The sequence below is a fragment of the Scyliorhinus canicula genome, chromosome 5, assembly GCF_902713615.1.
Source record: "Scyliorhinus canicula chromosome 5, sScyCan1.1, whole genome shotgun sequence".
NCBI classification, from domain to species: Eukaryota; Metazoa; Chordata; class Chondrichthyes; order Carcharhiniformes; family Scyliorhinidae; genus Scyliorhinus; species Scyliorhinus canicula.
The window spans coordinates 81,388,264-81,404,565 of record NC_052150.1 but is presented as its reverse complement, the minus strand read 5'-3'; the positions used below and the strand labels follow the sequence as shown (position 1 = coordinate 81,404,565).

The following is a 16,302-nucleotide window of genomic DNA, read 5'->3' as shown; positions in this document are numbered from 1 at the left end:
TCCTCACTCACACAGCTATGACCCAGCCATCTCAGTCTATAGTGGTGCTACCAACCAGTGGGACTACAGAGCTCTGAGGTAGGTCTTCCTCCTGTGTGAAAGGAAAAGTCCCGCCTCCAGTCAATAAATACCCTTTGGAGTTTCAAATGACTGTGGGTCAGCCAGCATTGGGCAGGATGCGTTGCCTGCTTACTCTTGGTGGCGGGGTAAGAAAGCCTGCCGTCTGAAAGAAGCTGGCCCTTGTATCCCTGGTATTTTAGATTTAGATTTAGAACAGTACAGCACAGAACAGGCCCTTCGGCCCTCGATGTTGTGCCGAGCAATGATCACCCTACTCAAACTCACATATCCACCCTATACCCGCAACCCAACAACTTCCCCCTTAACCTTACTTTTTTTTAGGACACTACGGGAAATTTAGCATGGCCAATCCACCTAACCCGCACATCTTTGGACTGTGGGAGGAAACCGGAGCACCCGGAGGAAACCCACGCACACACGGGGAGGACGTGCAGACTCCGCACAGACAGTGACCCAGCCGGGAACCGAACCTGGGACCCTGGAGCTGTGAAGCATTGATGCTAACCACTATGCTACCGTGCTGCCCCACGAAAACCAGGATATTTTATCCTCCTCTTTACTGTGAAAATGGATATAAAGTAGTAATTCAGTTAAGTCCGCCATTTCCTGACTTCTAATTAATAACCTTTATTATTGTCACAAGTAGGCTTACATTAACTCTGCAATTAAATTACTGTGAAAAGCCTTGGTCGCCACACTCCAGCGCCTGTTGGGGTACACCGAGGGAGAATTTAGAATGTCCAATTCACCTCACAGCACGTCTTTCGGGACTTGTGGGAGGAAACTGGAGCACCTGGAGGAAACCTACACAGACACAGGGAGAACATCCAGACTCCACACAGACAGTGACCCAAGCGGGAATCAACAGCGCTAACTACTAGTAGCAATGATTCAACCTCCTCCCCCTCCAGCTGTTGGCTGCTCAATCTAAAATTACAAGTAAACATTCTGGCTCTTGAAGTAGCTGCCGAACTGCTGAAGGTAATTTGTAAATATAATTTTGTAAGCTGAGCTGAGACCAGATCCAGCCTTGCAGTAAAATGTAGAAATCTTGTAGGACATCAGTACTGGCAGTCTGTTATGAAGCTTTCTCAACTTCAGCTGGATTTATTGGAAATGTATTGACTTCATGGCAGAATATTGCTCTTCCCAACTTCACATGTTTTAAAACTATCCTTTTAGAAGCCTTAAAGTAATATGAATTAATAATTCCTGTAATGTTAACTTAATCCATTGGGGAAAGTGGGGCGAGATTCTCCCATTGGGAGACTAAGTCCCGACGCCGGAGTGAAAACCGGAGTGTTTCACTCCAGCATCGGAGGCCGCTCCTCGCCCCCTATTCTCCCACCCCCGGGGGGGCTAGGAGTGGCGCCGCGACATTTACGTGCGCCGGGCTTTGGCGCTGCGTAAAAGCGGTGCCGCGTAAATAAATGAAGTCATCCGCGCGTGTTCAGGTTGCCGTCCTCCCCACGGGCGCCCTGCAAGAAATGTCGGGTTGATCTTGCGGGGCGGCGGAGGAAAGAAGGTCCTCCTTCAGAGAGGCCGACCCGCCGATCGGGGGCCAGACCCCATTTGAGCCCCCACCCCCCCGGTGCTGGATCCCCCCCACAGGCCGCCCCCCCCCCCCCCAGCATTCCCGCGGTGTTCCCGCCGGCAGCGACCAGGTGTGGAAGGTGGCGGCGGGAACCCGTCGTATTGGGCAGGCTGCTCGGCCCATCCGGGCCAGAGAATTGCCGCTCGCCCGTTACAAACGGCGAGCGGCGATTCTCCAAGCAGCCAACCGTAAATCTCGCCGCACCGGTTTGGGGGGGGGGTGGGAGAATCGCCTGCAGGTGCCGGGGCGGCATGGCGGGACTCGCCTGGCACCCCAGCGATTCACCCACCTGGAGTGGGGGGGGAGAATTACGCCCCTGATCTCAATTTATTTTTGTAATTGAATCTATTATAGTTACAATTCACTGCAATAGACAATGCAATACCATATCAGAACCATTGTTGCTGTATAACCTACTGGATCTTACCTCCAGATCTAGATGGGCCTTCCCTTGCAGGCAGCTGGGTGAATGTTTGGCCAAATGATGAACTTGAACTTGGGTGACTGTAAGCAGGGAATGGTGGTGGTGGTGGAGGTGGTGGTGGTGTTGGTGGGGGAGGAGGAGGAGGAGGAGAGATTGAAGACATGCATGGTCTGTTGGAAAAGCTAGGTAATTTTGGTGGCAAGCTTGGAGGAACTTCTATTTTGCTCAATAAAATAGGTGGTGGTGGTGGTGGTAGAGCGTTTTCAGTTTTAGAGTAAGGAGTAAAGGAAGGGGCTGGTGGAGGTGGAGGGAAAGGAGGAAGAGGAAAATCTGTGCAGTCTTCTGTGCAAAGAAACGAAGGTGGAGGTGGAGCAGGAAACTTGAAGTCTGAAGTTTGGTCTTGGAAATTAAGGGAAGGTGGAGGAGAAGGCGGTGGAGGAGGTGGTGGAGGTGATGGTGACTGTGTGTATTGATATTTAAATGGTGTAACATTTGCAAGCATTGGAGGAGGGGGAGGGAGTGGAGGAGGAAGAGAAGGAGCAATTGGAGGAGGAGGCGATTGAGTTGTTGTTGCTGTTTTTGTAGGTTTATTATTGAAAGTAGAGGGTGTGGAAAAGGGGCACATTGGCAAGGGTTTACTCTGACCTGAAGGGGGAGTGACAGGAAGGGGAGGAGGCGTGATGGCAGATATATTAAGGCGCCCTTGAGTTGCCCTTTGCACTTTGGATAAATCAGGTTGGTTGGAAGCACTTTTATCATTTCTGGTACTGTCATTCTGGACGGAGTATCTTGATGTTTGCATTTTCATACTGGGTGGTTGAACAGCTGGTTTTGAACCTCTCTCTGAAATCAAGAATCACAGCTATTGTTAAAAAGACTTTTACATATAATTTTTATTAACTAAAATCTAGCACACTGTAATAAACAATTCTACTTCCGACAAAATTAATTTATCAAACTTTCAGTGGAAACTACGTGACTACTATGATGGAGTCAGTATCAAAATGTGCAATAATGCGGAGGTTTCTTAAAATTTCATATCTCCAGTAAATTCATAACCAGTTTGCAAAAATAATGTTCGCAAAGCCTCTAGGAATCTATTACAAGAGGAAACCTTTATCAGCCCATTTACAATACTACAGCACAGAGCGACTGGAAAAATTCATATCATGATATAAGTAATATCAGCTGACTTGCTGTGTCGCAAAGTATTGCAATGAGAATGAATATAAATAAAGATTCTCTTTATGGCTGGAATTCTATCATTGCCCTTAAGGCATTAAAGGGATTGTTATTGGACTTAACACTTCCGATGAGGATATAGCCTTCCAACAAATTGGAAATTCAAATATACATAATGTAAAAATAAATTAATCATAAATGAAAAAGCATAATTTTAGAAAATCCACCTTAGCTGCGTCTGGTAGCCAGAGTTTTATTTATTTTAGTAATACAATTCTATTCTCTCCCGTGCCCGAATAGCATGTGGACTAGGCCACTCTGGGTGGGAGGACTCATGGGAGAGGACCGGGACTGATGGGAGGGGGCCAAACAGGGTTCATGATCAGGGTTGAGTGGGATTAATTGTTTGAAATGTTGGGGCGATTTGGTTTTGGCCTGGGGTTGGTGGATTGGATTAGGATGTGGTACAGGGCTCTCACAGCCAGTGTACGTACAAATAATACAATTTCCACTCTTTCTGTTTGCACCGGGGAACAAGGAGGGGTTGTTCGCGTGGGACACGCGTTCTCACAACTTTTTGGGGCCTCGCATAGTGGCTGCGTACTGTGTCCAGTGCCGCTGTCGCCACAGTCGGGGGTGGGGGGGGGGGGGGGTTCCATTGGCGCGGGGGGGGGGTGCTTTGCTGGGGGCTCAGAAGACTGGTGGCAGTGGTCCGGGATGGCAAGGGGGGTTACAGGGGGACAGTTTTTGGCAACCCAGGTCGGCATGCCGCCGGCGCCATGTTGTATGGTGTGGCTGCCGCAGGCCCCCACCGTGTGCATGCGTGGCCACGGACACAGCCATGCTGCGGCCGAATCTGCAGGTAAAGCTGGGGGCTTTCATGGCACGGCTGGTAGCCCCCCACTGGGAGGAGGAACGATGCGGGGTCAGCGCAGACTTTTTGGTCATTGGACCAGACGGATCCTGCGCACATAGCCACAGAATCGGAAAATACAGCCCTGACGCAGGGACAGGATTCGTGGACTTGCACTGCAGCAAAATTGGAGCCAAACGTGGACTGATTCAGCAACTGCAGAGGGGCTATCACCGGAGCCATGTGGAACATAATCGATTCCAATGAAAAACGATATAGTGTCAATCACAGAGTCCGGTTGAGGCGGGCATCTTGATATGTCTGCATTAACAATTTGCGTCCCAGGCTGAAAAGCATAGTTTTAAGCTGACAACAACCGGGCCTAACGCTGCAACCATGCCAAGGCTATGGGCAGTATGAGTTGTCTTCCCTTAAGTCCAGCAATTACTATGTTGGTCAATCACTATGTTGAACCGTCCCATGGAGTCTGCACTGACCCTCACCAACGCCCTACCTACGCCCTGCCTTATCCCTGTAACCCCAACTAACTTGCATACCTTTGGACACTAAGGAGCAATTTAGCATGGCCAATCTTCCTAATAATAATAATAATCTTTATTGCGAGCAGCACGGTAGCATTGTGGCTAGCACTATGGCTTCACAGTTCCAGGGTCCCAGGTTCGAATCCTGGCTTGGGATCCCGGAGTCTGCATGTTCACAGTAACTTCATTGCAGTGTTAATGTAAGTCTACTTGTGACAATAAAGACTATTGAATTATTATTATTGTCACAAGTGGGCTTACATTAACGCTGCAATGAAGTTACTGTGAAAAGCCCCTAGTCGCCATATTCCGGCGCCTGTTTGGGTACACTGAGGGAGAATTCAGAATGTCCAAATTACCTTACAGCACATCTTTCAAGACATGTGGGAGGAAACCGGAGCAGCCGGAGGAAACCCATGCAGATACGGGCAGAACGTGCAGACTCCGCAAAGACAGTGATCCAAGGCAGGAACCGAACCTGGGACCCTGGCGCTGTGAAGCAACAGTGCTAACCACTGTGCTACTGCCCCGCCGATATCTGTACATCTTTGGACTGAGGGGAAACCAGAGCGCCTGAAGGCAGGGGGACAATGTGCACCCAAGGTCGGAAGTGAACCCGGATTCCTGGCGCTGTGAGACAGCAGTGCTAACCACTGTGCCACCGTGAAGCAAGCATTACAATCGTCAAACCAAATCAAATGCATTTTGATCCTGGAAAACCAATTGTGTTGACATACAATGCATCCCCTTATGATACAGCAGTCGTTTTATCCCACAAAATAGTAGATGGTTCAGAACATCCTTTGCCTCAAGCACCCTTACTGAAGCAGAATAAAACTGCACCCAGATTGAGGAGGGCTCAGCAGTTATATTCGGTGTGTAGAAATTCCACCAGTATGTTTACAGTCGACGGTTCAACATGACGAAGTGTCAGGAATCCGTGAGGTGCCTGAGAAGGAGGTCACCATGGAGTGTGACAGGTGTGTGAGATACATGAGGAGGCAGTCTGAGTCTGGCTGCACGAAGAAGGTCATTCATCTTTTTTCGGCGCTGTAGCTTTGTCCTCTTATGAAGTGAGCTGGCACTCACTATTGCAGCCATAGCCTCCCAGGCGGGGGTGTGACCTTGCTGACAGGATGTCTGGTCGATTGAGGGTACAGGATGTCATGCCTCTGCTTGACACCATCCAGAAGTTTGGTGAAGGCTCCTCGGTGAAATGTGGCAACCATCCCCACAACTGGACTTGCAACAAGTGCTGGCGAGGTGTATAAAAGGAATGTCCTACTGTTTACAGAGATTAATTTCTCCCGGGGTGAACGAATCAGAGGCAAGCCACCCGGCGCTGGCGGGATTCTCCCCGATTTTCTCGCCGGGACCGTCACTTTGGAAAAAGATGGGAAAATTCAGCCCTCTATTTACTGATTTACTCCTTTGTGCATCTTGCTAGTTGAATCCTCAAAGAATTCTAATAAATTTTTCCAAAAATAGTTTCACTTTCATAAAATCATGTGGACTCCGCCTGACTGGATTATGATTTTCTAAATGTCCGGCTTCTGCTTCCGTAATAATGGATTCACTGCAATGGGTGTCCAAGGCCTGTTAATTTCATTAGTTGTGTCACCCGGGTGGCTCTTCAATGGAAACAGGAAATCACACTGAGATTCTAAAATATGGTAACAAAGCCAATTGCTAACAATTGACTCAGGTGAGGAGTGAAACATTGGTGCATATGGAACTCCAAACTGGCTGAACAGGTATCAAAATCCAAAATCTGACAGGCCGACATTTGAATCTTAAAATCAGTCACTTGCTCCAGTTATCCATTATGTGGAGTAGTTGTCTCCAAACACAGAAACTTACCTGCCATGAATGCAAAAAGGAAATTTGAGCAAATCCTCAAATTATCTTAAAATACTTTAGGCAGGTGACTCTCCTGACTAGGAATACAATGTCATTAAAATTAGCCCAATATGTTCAAAGTTATCCTACAGGACTACCTGAAGCATCTCTCTGTCCTGTAGGTCTGAGGACAGGAAATCCTCCCTGAAACAAGCCACCCATGGCAGCTGGTGTTGCTCCTCCACCCACAGCTCCAGTGCCATTTCCACCCTTGGATTCTGCAGGCAAATAAAAATAAATTGTTTAGTTTATAGTTAGAAACTTCAATAGGATCCACACCTGGAAGAACATCTTTTATGATAGTGGCAAATGCAATGATAATTTACAGAAATACATTCTTTTTTTTTTTTTTTAAATAATTTTTATTGAAAGAGTTTTTCCATACAGACATTTACCCCTACTAATTTTTAAATTATTTACAACACAATCCCTCTAGGCAAATGTCCCTCCCTCGCCCGCCCTCGTCGCGCGCACCAGTCCTCCCCCCCCCCCCCCCCCCCCCCCGGCAACCTTAACAACCAAGGCAGCCTACAGTTTCAGACATGAGCAGCGAGCAGGCTTGCCCGCGTTACAGTCGTGCGTGTCCCCCCACGACCCTTGCTGCCCCCCCCCTCCCCCCCTCCCCCCCCCCTCCTCCCCCCCCTCCCCCCCCCCCTCCTCCCCCCCTCCTCCCCCCTCCCCCCCCCCCTCCCCCCCCCCCTCCCCCCCTCCCCCCCCTCTCCCCTCCCCCCCCTCTCCCCCCCTCTCCCCCCCCCCCCCTCCCCCCCCCTCCCCCCCCCCTCCCCCCCCCCTCTCCCCCCCCCTCCCCCCTCCCCCCCCCTCCCCCCCTCCCCCTCCCCCCTCCCCCCTCCCCCCTCCCCCCCCCCCCTCCCCCCTCCTCCCCCCCCCCTCCCCCCCCCCCTCTCCCCCCCCCCCTCCCCCCTCCCCCCCCCTCCCCCCTCCCCCCTCCCCCCTACCCCCCTCCCCCCTCCCCCCCCCCCCTCCCCCCTCCCCTCCCCCCTCCCCCCCCCCCCCTCCCCTCCCCCCTCCCCTCCACCCCCTCCCCTCCCCCCTCCCCCCCTCCCCTCCCCCCCCCCTCCCTCCCTTCCCCCCTCCCCCCTCCCCCCCTCCCCCCTCCCCCCCTCCCCCCTCCCCCCTCCCCCTCCCCCCCTCCCCCTCCCCCCTCCCCCTCCCCCCTCCCCCCTCCCCCCTCCCCCCCTCCCCCCCCTCCCCCCTCCCCCCTCCCCCCCCTCCCCCCTCCCCTCCCCCCCCTCCCTTCCCCCCTCCCCCCTCCCCCCCCTCCCCCCCTCCCCCCCCTCCCCCCTCCCCCCTCCCCCTCCCCCCCTCCCCCCCCTCCCCCCTCCCCCTCCCCCCTCCCCTCCCCCCCCCTCCCTTCCCCCCTCCCCCCTCCCCCCCCTCCCCCCCTCCCCCCCTCCCCCCTCCCCCCCTCCCCCCCTCCCCCCCTCCCCCCCTCCCCCCCTCCCCCCCTCCCCCCCTCCCCCCCCGGGTTGCTGCTGCCACGACCCCGAACGTCTATCTCTGATCTAAAAAGTCAAGGAAAGGTTGCCACCGCCTGGCGAATCCCTGTACCGACCCTCTCAGGGCAAATTTGATCCTTTCTAGCTGAATATAGCTAGCCATATCGTTAATCCAAGTTTCAACGCTTGGAGGCCTCGCGTCCTTCCATTGAATTAATATCCTTCGTCGAGCCACTAGGGACGCAAAGGCCAGTATTCCGGCCTCCCTAGCCTCCTGTACCCCCGGTTCTACCCCGACCCCAAAGATCGCAAGCCCCCATCCTGGTTTGACCCTGGACCCCACCACCTTCGACACCGTCCTTGCCACCCCCTTCCAGAACCCTTCCAGCACCGGACATGCCCAGAACATATGCACATGGTTCGCTGGGCTTCCCAGACATCTGACACACCTGTCCTCACCCCCAAAGAACCGGCTCATCCTTGTCCCCGTCATGTGAGCTCTATGCAGCACCTTAAATTGAATGAGGCTCAGTCTCGCACACGAGGAGGAAGAGTTGACCTTCTCCAGTGCATCCGCCCACGTCCCGTCTTCTATCTGCTCTCCCAGCTCCCCTTCCCACTTGGCTTTCAGCTCCTCCCCCGATGCTGCTTCCGCCTCCTGCATTATCTTGTAGATGTCTGATATCTTCCCCCCTCCGACCCAGACCCCCGAGAGCACCCTATCACTCGCCCCCTTACTGGGGAGCAGGGGAAACCCCTCCACCTGCCGCCTAGCAAATGCCTTCACTTGTAAATATCTGAACATGTTTCCCGGGGGGAGCTCAAACTTCTCCTCCAGCCCTCCCAGGCTCGCAAACCTCCCCTCTATAAACAGGTCCTTCAGCTGCCGTATGCCCACCCTGTACCAGCTCTGAAATCCCCCGTCGATGTTCCCCGGGATGAATCTATGGTTCCCTCTTATTGGCGCCGCCAACAGACCTCCCATTTCACCCCTATGTCGCCTCCACTGCCCCCATATCTTGAGGGTGGCCGCCACCACCGGGCTCGTGGTGTACCTCGTGGGGGGGAGCGGCCATGGTGCCGTTACTAGGGCCCCCAGGCTTGTGTTGCCACAGGACGCCCTCTCCATTCGTTTCCAAGCTGCCCCCTCCCCTTCCATCATCCACTTGCGCACCATTGACACATTTGCCGCCCAGTAGTACCCCGAGAGATTGGGCAGTGCCAGCCCTCCACTGTCCCTACTCCGCTCCAAAAAGACCCTCCTCACCCTTGGGGTGCCATGCGCCCACACGTAGCTCATGATGCTACTCGTCACCTTTTTGAAGAAGGCCCTAGGGAGGAAGATGGGCAAGCACTGAAATAAAAACAAGAACCTTGGGAGGACCGTCATTTTGATTGACTGCACCCTCCCCGCCAGCGACAACGGTACCATGTCCCACCTCTTAAACTCCTCCTCCATCTGTTCCACCAGCCTGGAAAAGTTCAACTTGTGGAGGGTCCCCCAGTTCCTTGCCACCTGCACCCCTAAGTACCTAAAGCTCTTTCCTGCTCGCTTGAAGGGGAGTCTCCCAATACCCTCTCCCTGGTCCCCCGGGTGTATCACAAAAACCTCGCTTTTGCCCAAATTTAATTTGTACCCCGAAAAGTCCCCAAACTCTGCTAATAGTTCCATTATCTCCGGCATTCCCCCTTCTGGGTCTGCCACGTACAGCAGTAGATCATCCGCATACAGCGATACTCGATGTTCCTCCCCTCCCCTAGTCAGTCCTCTCCACCCCCCTGAACCCCTCAGTGCCATCGGCAACGGTTCAATCGCCAGTGCGAAAAGTAGGGGGGATAGGGGACATCCCTGCCTGGTCCCTCGGTGGAGCCCGAAATACTCCGACCTCCTCCCGTTTGTCACTACACTCGCCGTCGGGGCCGAGTAGAGCAACTTCACCCACTTAATAAACCCTTCCCCAAACCCAAACCGTTTCAACGTCTCCCACAGGTACTCCCACTCCACCCTATCGAATGCCTTCTCCGCGTCCAGCGCTACCACTATCTCAGCCTCCCCCTCCACTGCCGGCATCATAATTACATTCAGCAATCTCCGCACGTTCGTGTTGAGCTGCCGCCCCTTCACGAACCCCGTCTGGTCCTCATGGATTACCCCTGGCACACAATCCTCTATTCTAGCTGCCAGGATCTTTGCCAGCAACTTGGCATCCACGTTCAGAAGCGAGATAGGCCTGTAGGACCCGCACTGCACGGGGTCTTTATCCCGCTTCAATATCAGGGAGATCAGAGCCTGCGACATTGTCGGGGGCAGAACCCCCCCCTCTCGCGCCTCATTAAAGGCTCGTACCAGTACCGGTCCCACCAAGTCCACATTTTTCTTATAGAATTCCACCGGGAACCCATCTGGCCCCGGCGCCTTCCCCGCTTGCATCTGACCTATTCCCTTGACTAGCTCCTCTAGCCCTATTGGCGCCCCCAGCCCTTCTACCAGCCCCTCCTGGACCCTTGGGAACCTCAATTTGTTTAGGAAGTCCTCCATTCCCCCTCTCCTTGTCGGCGGCTCAGACCGATACAACTCCTTGTAAAAATCCCTGAAGACCCCGTTCACTTCTTGCCCCTTCTGCACTACCTTCCCGCCCCTCTCCTTCACTCCCCCAATCTCCCTAGCCGCATCTCGTTTGCGAAGCTGGTGTGCCAGCATCCTGCTCGCCTTTTCCCCATACTCATAGACCGCGCCCTGTGCCCTTCTCCACTGCGTCTCTGCCTTCCTGGTGGTCAGCAGGTCGAACTTGACCTGCAGGCTGCGCCGTTCTTCCAGCAGCCCCTCCTCTGGTGCCTCCGCATATCTCCTATCCACTTCCAATAGCTCCCCCACCAGCCTCTCCCTCTCCTGCCTCTCCTTTCTTTCTCTATGCGCCCTTATGGAGATCAGCTCTCCCCTGATCACTGCCTTCAGGGCCTCCCAGACCATCCCCACCTGCACCTCACCCGTGTCATTCAAGTCCAGATAGCTCTCAATGCTCTTCCGGACCCTTTTACACACCTCGTCGTCCGCTAACAGCCCCACATCCAGCCGCCACAGCGGGCGCTGGTCCCGCGCCTCCCCCATTTCCACATCCACCCAATGCGGTGCATGATCAGAGATCGCAATGGCCGAGTACTCAGCTTCCCGTACCCTCGGGATCAGCCCCCTGCTCAACACGAAGAAATCGATTCTGGAGTACACTCTATGGACGTGGGAGAAAAAGGAATACTCCCTCGCCCTCGGCCTACCAAACCTCCATGGGTCTACTCCTCCCATCTGCTCCATGTACCCCCTCAGCACTTCTGCCGCTGCCGGCCTCCTATTGGTCCTTGCGCTCGATCTGTCTAGCCCGGGGTCCAGCACTGTGTTAAAGTCCCCCCCCATGATCAAGCCCCCTGCCTCCAGTCCCGGAATGAGGCCCAATAGGCGCCTCATAAAACCCGCGTCATCCCAGTTCGGGGCATATACGTTGACCATCACCACTTTCTCCCCCTGCAGCTTACCCTTCACCATCACATACCTACCCTCCTTATCCGCCACCACCTCCTCCGCCACGAACGACACCCTCTTTCCCACCAGAATCGCCACCCCCCGGTTCTTTGCGTCCAATCCAGAGTGGAACACCTGTCCCACCCACCCCCTTCTCAGGCGAACCTGGTCCACTACCTTCAAATGGGTCTCCTGTAACATTGCTACATCAGCCTTCAGTCCCTTCAGGTGTGAGAATACCCTTGATCTCTTGACCGGCCCATTCAACCCCCTCACGTTCCAAGTGATCAGCCGGGTCGCGGGACGACCCGCCCCCTTCCCCTGCCGATTAGCCATGTCCTGTTCCCTGCTCGCCCCGGGTCGACCCTCCCCTTCTGACCCGCTCCCCATGGCGATGTCCCCCTCCCCCCACCTCTCCAGCCCTCCACTTCCCGTTTCTGGTCTTTTCAGCAGCAACCCGGTGTCCCTCCCTAACCCCCCTCCCCCCCCCCCCAGGCTAGGACCCCTCCTAGCCGCGATGTACCCTCCATCGTACTCCCGTAAGTCAGCTGGTTCACGCTGACCCGGCTGCTCCTGCCCCACTCCGACTCCCCCCGGCTCGGGGGGGGCCTCCCCCCCCCTTGCCACTCCTCCCTGGCCCCGCTCCAGCGCGGGAAAGGTCGCCATTGCTAGCCACGCCCCTCACTCCTCCCCTCCCCCCTCCTCTGCCCCGCGCGCGGGAAAACAGAGGAAAGCCCGCGCTTTCGCCCTGCCACACCCCACCCCGCCATCTTCAGTTCCACCCCCGTCCCCGTCCATGCCTGTAAAAGAACCCCCCCTAGGAGCCCATATCCCCGATCTGCTCTCCCCCCCGTCCCACCTCCCCAACTTAACATCATAAATAACAGATAAATAACAAATAACAATGTACTTAACAGTCGCCCTCTACCAAACAGCATAAATAACCATAAATAACCCTGAATAACCGCAATAACAATAACTAAGGGAAGTTGGCAAAGGGGGAAAAAACATCAGAAGAAAAACCACAGCAAGAGTTCAAAATCCAAACAAAGAATTCAGCTGAAAGTACCCGAGCGGCTACGGCCGCCAAGTATCCCCTGGGTCTAATTCGAGTCCAGTTTCTCTTCCTGTACAAAGGCCCACGCCTCCTCTGGGGACTCAAAATAGTGGTGTTGGTTCCTGTAGGTGACCCACAAGCGCGCTGGCTGCAGCATTCCGAACCTGATCCGTTTTGCATGTAGCACCGCCTTCGTCCGGTTGTACCGGGCCCGCCGCTTTGCCACCTCCGCACTCCAGTCCTGGTAGACCCTCACCGTCGAATTCTCCCACTTGCTGCTCCTTTCCCTCTTGGCCCACTCCAGCACTCTCTCACGGTCGCTGAGTCGCTGGAACCGCACCAGCACCGCCCTCGGGGGCTCATTTGCTCTTGGCCTCCTGGCCATGACCCTGTAGGCCTCTTCCAGCTCCAGGGGCGAAGGGACGGCCCCTGCCCCCATCAGGGAGCTCAGCATTTCTGCTACATATCCCGGGAGGTCTGACCCCTCCAGGCCTTCTGCCAGGCCCAAGATCCTCAGGTTCTTCCGCCTCATTCGGGTATCCAGCTCCTCAAAACGGCTCTGCCATTTCAGGTGGAGTGCCTCGTGCACCTCTACCTTTCCCACGAGGACCGTGGCCTCCTCCTCCCTCACAGTCATCTCCTGTTGCAGCTCCCGAATCGACGCCTCTTGGGTCGCCTGGGCTCCCATCAGCCTGGTGGTCGTCGCATTCATTGACTCCAAGAGCTCCATTTTCAGCTCCGTAAAGAAGCGCAGGAGAGCGGCCTGCTGCTCCTCCGCCCATTTCCTCCATTCCTCGGGTGCTCCACCGGCCGCCATTTTGGTCTTCTTCCCCCGCTTTTTTTTGGGAGCTGCTGTTGCTTTCTTTACCACCCCACTCCGGGTACCGACCATAAAGTTGGTCTGGTTCTCTTCAGGGAGCCTTCCCCCACCGGGATTTGTCCTTACAGCGCCGTTGGGGCCCTCCAATCGGCCCGAAAACACCTTTGTAGCAGGAGCAGCCAAACGTGCGACTTAGCTGGTCATAGCCGCAACCGGAAGTCCCCAGAAATACATTCTTAATCGAAAAAATCTTCCAAATAATTTTTCTTAAAACTTAGTGGCATACCTTAAATTTTTCCAAATTTTCTGTTCAGTAAAAAATAAATTCCGATTAAGGGGCAATTTAGCATGGCCAATCCACCTACCCTGCACATCTTTAGGTTGTGGGGCTGAGACCCATGTAGACACGGGCAGAATGTGCAAACTCCACACAGACATCGACCTGGAGCCGGGATCAAACCTGGGTCCTCGGTGCCGTGAGGCAGCAGTGCTAACCAATGCGCCTCTATGCCACCCTCTGTTTAGTTAAATTGTCCAAAAATGCATGTAGTGTGTCCTGCAATTTTTGGTATTACTCTTGATAGGAGAGGCTCCCCCAAAAAATTACATCTGACATACAACTTTAAGTTACTAGTTAATTTTATCTACAAGCTAGAAAGATGTAACACTTTGAATTTATGAGCTAAAATAATTAAGAAATTTAAAACATTACCATCTTTGCATTGGATTCATCATCACATATATCTTAAGATCTTTCAACAGATTGAAGTTTTAAGTATATTAAAGCTGTGTTGTGCACAACAACCCAGAAGTAATTTCGTGCCAGAGTGAAGCACTTACTGTTAATGATAGGGGCACTTCTGTCATTGGCCTGCACCACCTTTTTCAACCGTACCCCCTTGTGGATATCTCCTAGCAAAGCATTCCGTCCTTTTTGTTCATCTTTGTTTTGTTTGGAAAGTTCAACATGTGCCTGTAGGAAATTTGTAACCCATTATGATTCTTCTAGAGTTCAAACAAAGCTTCTTACAATTCAGAAAGATAAAAGAAAAACAGTTGAATCTTAAATTACATTAAAACATTGATGCAACTAAAACTACAGTGTATTTGCATGTTGTCTAACGATAAGGTAAATTGGATCCAGTAACAGTTGTCAATGTACCAAATTCAGCTTTGGGTGTCTACAAAACGCATAACTATCAAGGCTCTCTAATGCTTGGAGAACATTGAGCCTGTTGGTATGTGCCTTTCCTGGAGAAGAGAGTTTGTTTTGATTATACTTTCATATAACTTAGTGGCTTGTAATTATTCCCTAATTATTGTGCCAGATGCATGATTCAAATTACATTGCACCAGAATTTACTGTAAAAGTAACAGTGAGGTTAATGCTCCAAATTGTGAGCAGGTTAAGAGGCATGCAGATATATAATGAAATGTGGAAATCTGGAAGTTGTTGTCCATGATGCATTGCTCCTCTGTTAACTACATGGAAATAGCATCCCATTGCCATTGGGGAGGCAGTGGCATAGTGATATTGTCACTGGATTAATAACCCAGGGCAATGCTCTGGGAACCTGGGTTAGAATCCCACCAGGACAGTTATTGGAATTTGAATTCAATTAAAAACAAAATCTGGAATTAAAAGTCAAATGATGACCATAAAACCATTACCAATTGTCGTAAGGAAGGAAATCTTTTCTGGCCTACATGTGACTCCAGAGTTGCCAGCAATGTGGTTGACTCTTAAATGCCTTCAGGGGAAGGACAATAAATGCTGGCCCTGCCAGCGATGCCCACATCCCATGAACGAATAAAAAGAAAACACCCCATTCGCCTATCAATTTGTTTAATCATCTTAACCTCAATTAATCACCATTCAGCCTGCTAAACTAGGTTCATGAAATCTGTCCTCATAAGTAATCTCTATTTGCAAGCCACGTTTATGAAACCTGTCCTCATAACTAATCTCTTTTAAACCCTCATTTCATTTTGCTCAATCTTTACTGTGTCTCTTCCATGTATATCCCCCGGTTTAGTGCCCAAAACTAAACAGAATGGTTTCAGGCCCATGCTCTCTACAAATGAAACATCAGGGGCGAAATTCTCCAACCCCCAGCAGGGTCGGAGAATCGCCCGGGGCCGCCAAAACTTCCACCCCCGCCATGTCCAGAATTCTCCCACCCGCAAAAAGTCGGCGTGCCGCCAATCCCGTCGCCCGCCTCGGAGAATGGCGGGGGCCGGCGGGAGGCTACGGGTTTCTGTGCTGCCGTTATTCTCCGGCCCAGATGGGCCAAAGTCCCACCACTGAGAGGCCTCTCCCGCCGCCGTGGTTTGAGCCACCTCTGTGCCGGCGGAATCGGCGGCACGAGTGGGCCCCGGGGGGGGGGGGGGGGGGGGGGGGTGCGGGCCGATCGGACCCCGGGCGGTGGTCAGGCCCGCGATCGGGGCCCACCAATCGGCGGGCCGGCCAGTGCCATGGGGCCACTCTTTTTCTTCTGCCGCTGCCACGGCCTACACCATGGCGGAGGCGGAATAGAATCCCCCAGCGCACATGCGCCGGTGGTGACAATCACCATAGGCATCCTCTACTGGCCATGCTAGTTACGTCCTCAGAAAGTCAGTTAGATAAGAGATGTTGAGACAATGCACGTGAGAGAATGTCTAAGATTTGCAATGACTATTTCAGGTTTCTTCTACTTTTATTCCTTATTGGTCTCCAAACAGAACATTGATCCTGAAGCTCCTGAACGCAGGTATGGGAACAGAGTGGTTATTTCATTGGACTAGTAATCAAGAGGCCTGGTCTACTGATCTGAAGAGATTAGTTAAAATCCCAACTTTGTTCACTAATATCCTTAAGGAAGGAAATCTCTCATCCC

The 16,302-nt window shown here is 53.0% G+C and overlaps 1 protein-coding gene and 1 long non-coding RNA gene across 3 annotated transcripts in view; one reads left to right on the top strand and one right to left on the bottom strand.

Moving 5' to 3' along the window:
• Window positions 1-16,302, bottom strand: part of wipf3 (WAS/WASL interacting protein family member 3) — a 178,904-nt gene that overhangs the window by 35,908 nt on the left and 126,694 nt on the right. For both annotated transcript variants that reach the window (XM_038797285.1, XM_038797286.1), the window contains 3 exons: window positions 14,264-14,396; window positions 6,674-6,793; window positions 2,103-2,942 (listed from right to left, as the gene is read on the bottom strand). In XM_038797285.1, coding sequence (XP_038653213.1) covers window positions 2,103-2,942; window positions 6,674-6,793; window positions 14,264-14,396 — 1,093 coding nt within the window. The remainder of the gene's footprint in view (window positions 1-2,102; window positions 2,943-6,673; window positions 6,794-14,263; window positions 14,397-16,302) is intronic.
• LOC119966089 overlaps window positions 1-16,302 on the top strand; it is a 59,131-nt gene that overhangs the window by 31,528 nt on the left and 11,301 nt on the right. The window lies entirely within an intron of this gene.